Source organism: Micromys minutus (assembly GCF_963924665.1).
Source record: "Micromys minutus genome assembly, chromosome: 19".
In the NCBI taxonomy this organism is placed as follows: domain Eukaryota; kingdom Metazoa; phylum Chordata; class Mammalia; order Rodentia; family Muridae; genus Micromys; species Micromys minutus.
Genome location: NC_137954.1, coordinates 32,267,569 through 32,277,621, shown reverse-complemented (window position 1 = coordinate 32,277,621; position 10,053 = coordinate 32,267,569). Strand labels below are relative to the sequence as shown.

The 10,053-nt window shown below is 43.2% G+C and overlaps 2 protein-coding genes across 2 annotated transcripts; one reads left to right on the top strand and one right to left on the bottom strand.

Moving 5' to 3' along the window:
- Positions 1-744: 744 nt before the first annotated feature.
- LOC308433319 (uncharacterized protein) lies at positions 745-1,071 on the bottom strand (the record flags this gene model as incomplete). The annotated part of the gene is made up of 1 exon (XM_080933335.1): positions 745-1,071. The coding sequence occupies one exon, from the start codon at positions 1,069-1,071 to the stop codon at positions 745-747; it is 327 nt and encodes a 108-aa protein (XP_080789461.1).
- Positions 1,072-3,992: 2,921 nt separating this feature from the next.
- LOC308433318 (uncharacterized protein) lies at positions 3,993-4,328 on the top strand (the record flags this gene model as incomplete). The annotated part of the gene is made up of 1 exon (XM_080933334.1): positions 3,993-4,328. One exon carries the CDS (start codon positions 3,993-3,995, stop codon positions 4,326-4,328), a length of 336 nt encoding a protein of 111 aa, XP_080789460.1.
- Positions 4,329-10,053: the final 5,725 nt, after the last annotated feature.

Sequence of the window (10,053 nt, the reverse complement as noted above, 5' to 3'; positions counted from 1 at the left end):
ATCGCAATGGTTTACAACAGCAGCTGCAGGTACATGGAGAGGCGGCAAGCCCTGGCAGGGATCTCCTGAAAGAGCAAAGCTGCCCAGATCATGGCCAGTACATGGGAACAAAAGGAGAAATCTGAGCTTGAAACCATGACTCTCGGCAAGGACCTGTTCCTCCCCAATATCCAGTAGATCTATCTGCCCTAGGATCAGCCATCACTGGCTGTCTGTATACACCACAGTCCATCCCGTCTCTAGTCCTCTGCTAGATTTCCGTCCAGAATGTCCTGTCTGTTGAGATGAAACTTATTTCTCCCAATGGAAAGACAGTTCAGGGACCAGAAAACAAAAAAGACACACAGGAATCAAAAGTTTGAGACCAGTTTAGTGAACTTTATTAAGCAAGTGATTACAGAAATATCAATGCAATGAGAAAACACATCATTAGTGAGAGTTACAACAAATGTAGGGCATGATAGCATCGCACAGCCAGACTACATTTGCCACACTCATGATAGAATAGTAAGTGACAAAGAAAGCTGGGATCTCATTCATTTGCTCGGCGCCTACCAAGGGTTGTCATGATGACACCTATAGGGATGCCAGACTGCAATGGCAGTGGTAACAGGCTCAGTTTTTGCTGGTGACACAAATTCAAACAGGAAACAACAACCAGACAGACATACAGACAGACAGAGAGTAAGACAGGCTACCTCTACCAGTGTCATATAGCAGAAGCCCAGAGGCCGGGCATCCCATCTAGCAGCAGCACTTCTTGCAGCCACACTTCTGCTGACAGCAGCAGCACTTCTGCTGACAACATCCCTTCCCACAGCCACAGCCGCAGCCACAGGAACTGCAGCAGCTGCGGTGGCAGCAACAGACTACCACAGGCTTGCAACAGCCACAGCAGCCACAGCAGCCACCACAGCCACAGCCACCGCAGCCACAGCCACAGGAGCCACAGCCACAAGATCCACAGCCACAGCCTCCACAGCCACAGCCTCCACAGCCACAGCCACCACAGCCACAGCCACAGCCTCCACAGCCACCACAGCCACAGCCTCCACAACCACAACAACCCATGGTTTCAGTAGAGAGGACTCAGGTGCAGTGAGGAGAATCAGGAGAGGAGAGGGAGATGTGATGCAGAAAGAGTCCCTTTTGTACCAATGCTGAGAAGTCCAACAGGGAGCACATGACCACTTCCTTACTGTCACATGATATGCTGTACATGTGAGAATCTCACCACCTATTATTTACCTCTATTCCCAGACAGCCTTGACTTCTGCATTTTTCAGTCATGTTTGCTCTTCCTAAACTACACTCCATTATGAATCCAAACAACCTAAGAATTCTGGGAAGAATTCTGGGCTCCAGGGACCCAGAAATGCTGTGCAAGCAATGTGTGGTCTTCCATCTCCCCTCATTCTGTTGGAAGTATATCTGTCATTGGGTGGTACTGTGGACTGGGTTTGTAGACCACAGGCATCTTCAAAGAGCCCTTGGTCCACATGGATGTGGACTTCTGTGATGTCCACAAGTAAAGATGAGGTCTGGTACCTATCTTCGAAGAGTATGAAAGGAAAAACAGGCTGTGGAGTGGGAAGGAAAAAATAAAAGCAGAGTCAAAAGTCACTGCCAAGTAAAAACACCACTGTCCTATTTACCAGCAATGGTATCACCTGGGTTGCAGTTACCATTCCCACCTCTGCATATGAAGCATTAGTATGTGATTTATCTAACAGAGAGTGGGTCTTAAATGGCAATTAGTTTTCACAAAACAAAGTAATTGTGGAATATGCATTTTGATGACACAATGATATTTTTGGTTTGAACTTGGGAAGGAAGAAGTTTTTTGTCTGTCTGGATATTAATTTTCAGGGTAAGACATTGTCTAGTCAGAGTTTCTATTCCCGCACAAACATCAGGAACATGAAGCGAGTTGGGGAGGAAAGGGTTTACTCAGCTTACACTTCCACATTGCTGTTCATCACCAAGGAAGTCAGGACTGGAACTCAAGTAGGTCAGGAAGCAGGAGCTGATGCAGAGGCCATGGAGGGATGTCACTTACTGGCTTGCTTCCTCTGGCTTGCTCACCTTGCTTTCTTATAGAACCCAGGTCTACCAGCCCAGGGATGGCACCCACAATGGGCTGAACCCTCCATCCTGATCACCAGTTGATAAAATGCCTTACAGCTGGATCTCACAGAGGCATTTCCTGAACGGAGGCTCCTTTCTCTGTGATAACTCCAACTGTGTTAAGTTCATACAAAACCAACCTGCACAGATACCAATATCCTCACATGGACTCTTTCTGCCTGAGACCTTATTCTTACTGTTTAGCTGTTTAAGGAAACTATGCATAGGTCATCAGGTTGTGCAGGCACAACAGGAACAGAGGAGAGTTGTTCGTAGCTAGTGTAGGAATGGAAGGCATATACTGATATGAGATAAAGGTCTTTGCTGAGGGTTCTGCTGGAGTTTCAGGGTTGGCCCCAGTAAGGTGAGTGTAACCATATAAACCAAAGCACCAGAAACACAGGTGAAGACTTTTCTCCAAGTAAACACCAAAGAAGCATTGCAGATGACCACGGGGAGCTTGAGCACAGCTCAAGGGTGAGTGGGATCCCAGAAGATCTCCTCAGCTCTTCTGGGATTGCCTCATTGGCTAGAGCCTGTTTCCTGGACTGGCAAAGCTGAACTGGGGGATCTCAGGTTAGAAGTTTCATGAGCTAATTGATCTGTTCATTGATGGCACCTTGTACTTGGTTGGTTCATAAGAGCTTGGTTTGAAAAAAATTAGAATTTTGTGGCCCGACTTAAAGTTGTTTTGAATGGAGTGGGAAAGTGGACATTGAAGAAAGAACAAGGAACTTTTTAGTACTGGAGAGATGGCTCAACTGTTAAGAGCACTGACTGCTCATCAAAAGGTCCTGAGTTCAATTCCCAGCAACCACATAGTTGCTCACAACCATCTGTAATGGGATCGAATGCCCTCTTCTGGTGTGTCTGAAGATAGCTAAAGTGTAATTGTATGAGTATAATATAACTTTTAAATATTTTTAAAAAGAAAGGAAGCTTTCAAACAGGATTTTTATGCATTACGAATAAGGTATGGTGGAGCATCCGTGTAGCAGGTGGGAACTCAGGGGAATATTAACATAAATGTGAGAGTGGGACACTAACTGTGCCGCAGAGGCCCCAGAGCAACATGTAGTCAAGAGCAGAATATGGGTAGATTGTGTTGTCAGAGTCCGGTGTGAATGACTTACACCTGAGGATACACAGGAGAACATTACCTACAAACTTAAATCCAAGCCAGTGAATTAGATCAGGAAGGGGGTGAGTCCAGGGAAGGGAATGAAAGGAGCAAAGATTGTGCCATAAAGTAACCAACACACAGGTTAAGGAGCGAAGAAAAAGGAGGATCACTGGCGACATGGCTCAGTGGTTAAAAGCACTGATTGCTGCACCAAAGTGTCTGAGTTCAAATCCCAGCAACTACACAGTGGCTTACAACCATATTTAATGGGATCCAAAATGCTCTTCTGGTGTGTCTGAAAAAGCTACAGTGTATTCATACACATAAAACAAAAAAAGTTTAAAAAAGAATAGAAAAAGAAGAATCATTTCTCTCAACAAGATGTCCACCTCCACACATTTCAAAGTTTTGGTATCCCCTAGAAGACGAGTGCACCTCCCTGAAACCAGGTACTCATCACTGGCTTGGGACTTAGTTTTACAAAGGAAAAGTCACTGCTAGCAAGTATGCAAGGTCACATGAAGTGCATGGGATATAAACAAGGCAGAACTTTGTGTGACCCTGCTGGACAAACAGTAGCTGCTCAACAAGGAAGTGACCTCAGGTCATGTGTCCTCCATTCTTCTCCTTCCCCTTCCCAAGATGGTACTTAAAGATCTCTCTCTGCAGGAGGAGCATCACATCTTCCTCTCCTCTCCTGAGTCTCTCTCTTCACTGTACCTGAGTCCTCTCTACTGACACCATGGGTTGTTGTGGCTGTGGTGGCTGTGGCTGTGGCGGCTGTGGTTGTGGCGGCTGTGGCTGTGGCGGCTGTGGCTGTGGTGGCTGTGGGTGTGGTGGCTGTGGCTGTGGTGGCTGTGGCTGTGGCTGTGGTGGCTGTGGCTGTGGTGGCTGTGGCTGTGGCTGTGGTGGCTGTGGCTGCGGCTGCTGTGGCTGCTGTGGCTGTTGCAAGCCTGTGGTCTGCTGCTGCCACCGATGCTGCTGCAGCTCCTGTGGCTGTGGCTGTGGGAAAGGATGTTGTCAGCAGAAATGTTGCTGCTGTCAGCAGAAGTGTGGCTGCAAGAAGTGCTGCTGCTAACGTGGCCACCAGGTCTGTTTCAGGGTCATGGGCACCAGGAAACCAGAACCTTTCCTCAAACCTCCACACCAGCTTTACCTTCTCCTACCTGTCATTGCATGTCTCCTGGCCTATGGCTTTGCCTCTGGATTCTGGTTTCCTTTATTTCTCCTTTGGTATTTTCAACATCCCTTCTGAGCTGTTTGCTCTCCAGTAACAAATAGCCAAGCCCGGCAGTAGTCATCCCACTGTGCTCCTTCAGAATGGAGACTCAAGTTATTCTGGATGTTTCTGCCGATAAAGGACTGTTTCTTCCCTCTTGCTTTCCTGTCTCTATGCTTTTTATTTATTTTTACTTATCCAATATAATTTTTGTTTTCTAATAAAATGCAAATAACCACTGAATGTTTCTATTGTCTCTTCTTTGGTGTGACTGCATCCCCATTCCTAAACATTCTCTAAATCCTTACAAAAGCCTTCGGTTGGCACCAGAGGTGGCAGAGAGGGTCAACAACCCTCAGGCCAGTTCTTTCTCCTCTGTGGTCACCAACAGTTGTACTGTCAACATCCTGATACTCCTCACGGATCTGCTTCTCCTCTGATTGGAGTTCCATTTCCAAGAAGTACCAGTTACAACATGTCTTTTAGCTTTCTGTCACTGTGACACAATTCCTAAGTAGGTCAACTTAGAAGGGAGACATACATGTAAGCTCATGGTTTCAGAGTTCTCAGTTCATTCTTGCTCCACCCCTTTCCAAAATACTTGTACAGAGGCCAAACAATACCACTGGAAATATGATGGAGCAAAGATACACCACTCCTAGTAATTGGGTATAAATAGAGAACACATAATAGGGCAAGCAGTTGGGAACAAGGACTCACATGTATGACTAGGTCCACCTAGAAGCTTCCCTCAATTCTTTGTGGCCCGTCATTGATAGTGGATTAACCCACTGATGAAATAAGACCCTCAGACATGGCCCGTGTCTCCTGTTTTGGGACCACACCCTCACTACCTGAGTCTCTAGAAGATATCTCAGCTCCAGATTGTGATTATCAAGTTCCACAAATACATCCCAAACCTTGTTTGATATACACACATATACACACACACAAACACTCATATGCACAACCTTAACATAATACAGCCTCACAATCATTAACCCACAGAGACATAATAACACACATGTATAAACACACACACACATAAACATTGAATAGTGAAATACAGATAACATTTATTTCTATCCATTTAGGACATTCCTTGGAGAACAGACAACAGACTTTGTTTTCTTTTGGTTTCTGTGAGTGAGTGAGTGTGTGTGTGTGTGTGTGTGTGTGTGTTTGAGTCTGTGGGTCTGTGTGTTTGCAGTGTTTTCTGTAACTTCATCTATGGCATGCACTTCACATTTTGACATTGCTTCTATAGCCTCTCTAGATTTCTAACTACACATTAGTTTTGAAATTCTTCTCAGCAAGAATGTTAGGGTCACATGTCCTTCTGGGGAGATGTTCATCCTATAAAGGCTGCTCAAATATCTTCTGTTTTCTTTTGTTATTTTCAGGTAATGCTGGTCAGAGAAGATCACTGAAATGGCTTTAAATCATTAACTGCTCAGCCAGTCTTTAGGGGACTTGAGATTTACATCTCTTCATTATAATATTATCAGAATGCTCATTTGACACCACAGAGCACACTCTCCTGCCATTTATAATCATACCAGGTATGAAGCATGGTCTCAAATTTCTGGTACTAGAGATGTCATCCTACAGTACATGTGAGAACAGAATTCTCCAGTAGGAACAAACCTAAGTCACTCCAGCAAAACTTCACTGCATCCACACCTTGGGGAGACACTTTGTGGAGATTATCCCTGCTGTGCCTTTCAATAAAGAAGATCACCATTTCTCCACTTCTTCACTCTAGTTACACTCACGGCCTCTGCATTAATTTATCTCTGCTCACAATGGAAGTTTCCTGAAAAACCTTGAAATCCCATAGCCTGTTTTCAGAGAAATTTTGAAATAATACATTGGAATGGTGCTAAGAGCTAGGGCTGTCCCACAATCCTCTATAAACAAATTCTGCCAAGAGAGAGCAGGTTTTACAGGAGTGCTCTCAATCTAGGCCCATAGGTGAGACCCCACTTTCACTTCAATAACTGTCCAAAGAAAGACCCGCCAGGAGCACACAAGTAAAAGGATCTGTGGAGAAGCCTGGGATAAGACCCTTCTGGTATTCATCTGCTCACAATGCTAAGGCTGACCCACAGCCCTTCATACTGAAATCTTGACCAGAGAAAATTCGTCTTCCAGAAATGTTCTCACTCCTAAAATCACAGGCTCACAGACCCACAGAAGGGACAAGCTCCAGTAAGCGAAAACAAGACCAACTAATACCAGAGATTACCAGGTGGTGAGATGTAAGCATAAGAACCTAAGCAACAAAAATGAAGGTAATTGGCATCATCAAAACTCAGTTCTCAAAACACAGCAAGTTCTGGATACCCATCACACTGGAAAAGCAAGATTTGAATCTGAAAGCACATTTCATGAGCATGAGAGAGGAGTTTAAGAAGAACATGAATAATTCCCTTAATAAAATACTGAAGAATACAGGTAAACAAGTAGAAGTCATTAGAGAGGAAACACAAAAATTCTAAAGAACTATAGAAAAACAAAACCAAACAGGTAAAGGAAATTAAAATAACCATACAGGATCAAAAAATGAAAAGAGAAGCAATAAAGAAATCACAAAGTTTCATCAGAACTGTCAGCCATCCAACAGTCTATGGATGCTCAGAAGAGCTGCAGGAGGGACAACGTGGAAGGATGAGTCACAGCTTCTGCCTACTGTCTACCCCAAGAAACAGCTGCCCAGAACTCTCATGGCACAGGGAGCAGTGCAGCATGGAAGGACACATTTCAGGCCCAAGGCCAGACCAGGCTCAGCTACATCAGGACTGGAAACTGCCATCACAACCTACAGCCTACCAAGAGAGCAGAAACCAGGGAACAATCTCCTCCTGGAGACCATAGACTCACAGCCCCACAAGAGAGACAAGCTCCAGCAAGAGACAAGATCATCTAGTATCACCTATAACAAAATGGCAGGAGGCAAGCAGAAGACTCTAAGAAACAACGACCAAGACAACCTGGCAACATCAGAACACAGTTCTCCTGCTACTGCAAATAGAGGATATCCCAACTCACCAGTAAAACAACATTAACACTTAGGAACATATTTCATGTTGACAAAGATCTTCGAGAGGTGCATGAATAACTCTTTTTAAAAATTATAGAGGGAGATCCAAGGTCACAGGCCTTGCTTGGTTCAGGGAAGCAGGAACCCTGCTTTGGGCTGTCTGTTACCAGCCGGAGTCCAGTGTGTACAGAATAGTCGCTCAGGCCATCTCCCACCAGGAACATGTGGAGATCCAGGGACACAGGCCAGGTATAAGGGGAAGGTGAGAACCAAACACTGACAACAAGACCACATATAAACACAGACAACAAGATGGCAAGAGGAAAGCGAAAGAACATACCGCAGGGAAACCAAGACAACCTGGCAACACCAGATCCCAGCTCTCCCATCAAAGCAAATAGTGGAATGCCAAACACTTCAGAAAAAGAAGACTCAGACCCAAAATCATACCTCAAGATGATGACAGAGATACTTAGACATGACCGGGAGGAAAAGCATAAAGAATTACAAACTTTTAAAGAAAAAACAAGAAAAACACTCAAAGAACTCAAAGAACTAGAGGCAAACAGAACCAAAGAGATGAAGGAATGGAAGAAGGAATTGAAAATGAAAATGGAAACAATAAAGAAAATACTAAAAGAGACAACCCTAGACGTAGAAAACCTAAAAAAGAGATCGGGAGTCACAGAAGCAAGCATTTCCAACAGACTTCAAGAGATGAAAGAGAGAATCTTGGGGGCTGAAGACAACATTGAAAACATAGACAAAACAGCCAGAGAAGATGCAAAAACCAAAAATCTCCTAACCCAAAATTTCCAGGAGATCCAGGACACAATGAGAAGATCGAACCTAAGGATAATAGGAATAGAAGAGGGAGAAGAATATCAACTAAGAGGCAGAGTAAATATCTTCAACAAAATCGTAGATGAAAACTTTCCTACCCTTAAGAATGAGATGACCATGAGCATAAAACAAGCCTGCAAAACTCCAAATATGTTGGACCAGAAATGAAATTCCTCCCAACACATAATAGTCAAAATGCCAAGTACCCAAAGCAAAGAAAGAATACTAAAAGCAGTAAGGGAAAAAGGTCATGTAACATATAAAGGCAGACCAATCAGAATCACACCCGGTTTCTCAACAGAGACTATGAAAGCTAAAAGATCCTGGACAGACATAATGCAGAACCTAAGAGAGCACAAGTGTCAGCCCAAGCTGCTATACCCAGCAAAACTCTCAATCACCATAGATGGAGAAACTAAGATATTCAAAGACAAAACTAAATTTACACAATATCTGACCACAAATCCAGCACTACAACAAATTATAGGTGGAAATCCCAATACAATGAGAGGAACTACATCCTAGTAAAAACAAGAAAACTCCTAAGCAAGAAAACCAAAAAAGGAAAGACACACAGGCACGATTCTACCTCTGAAAGCAAAAATAACAGGAAACAGCAACCACTATTCCTTAATATCTGATAACATAAATAAACTCAATTCCCCAGTAAAATGACATAGGCTATCAGACTGGATACATGCACAAAGCCCAGCATTTTGCTGCATACAGGAAACTCATCTCAGAGATAAAGACAGACACTCTCTCAGAGTAAAAGGTTGAGAGAAAACCTTCTAAGCAAATGGCCCCACGAAGCAAGTTGGAATGGCCATTCTAATATGGAATACAATAGATTTTAAACCAAAAGTTATCAAAAAAGATAAGAAAGGACACTTTTTACTCATTAACGGGAAAATCTGTCAGGAGGAACTCTCAATCCTTAACATATATGCTCCAAATACAAAAGCACCGATATTCATAAAAGAAACACTACTAAAGCTCAAAAAATACACTGCACCCCACACAATAATAGTGGGAGACCTCAACACCCCAATCTCATCAATGGACAGATCATGGAAACAGAAACTGAACAAGGACAAACTAAAACAAACAGAGCTTATGAACCAACTGGTATTAATATATATATCATCCTAAAACAAAACAAAAAACAAAAAATACACCTTCTTATCAGCACCTTCTCGAAAATTGACCACATAATTGGTCACAAAATAAGCCTCAATAGATATAAGAAGATTGAAATACTCCCATGCATCCTTTGAGATCACCATGGTCTAAGGCTGGTCGTCAATAACAACAAAGAAAACAAAGAGCCCATATGCACATTGAAACTAAACAATGCTCTATTAAACGATAGCAGGGTCAAAGAAGAAATAAAGAAAAAATTAAGGATTTTCTAGAATTCAATGAAAACAAAAACACAACATACCCAAACCTATGGGATGCAATGAAAGCAGTATTGAGAGGAAAACTCATAGCCCTAAGGGCTTCCAAAAATAAACTGGAGAGCACATACACTAGCAACTTGACAGCACAGTTGAAAGCTTTGGAACAAAAGGAAAGAGATATACCCAAGAAGAGTAGATGGCAAGAAATAATCAAACTTAGGGCAGAAATAGACCAAAGAGAAACAAAAAGAACCATTCAAAGAATCAACAAAACCAAGAGTTGGTTCTTTGAGAA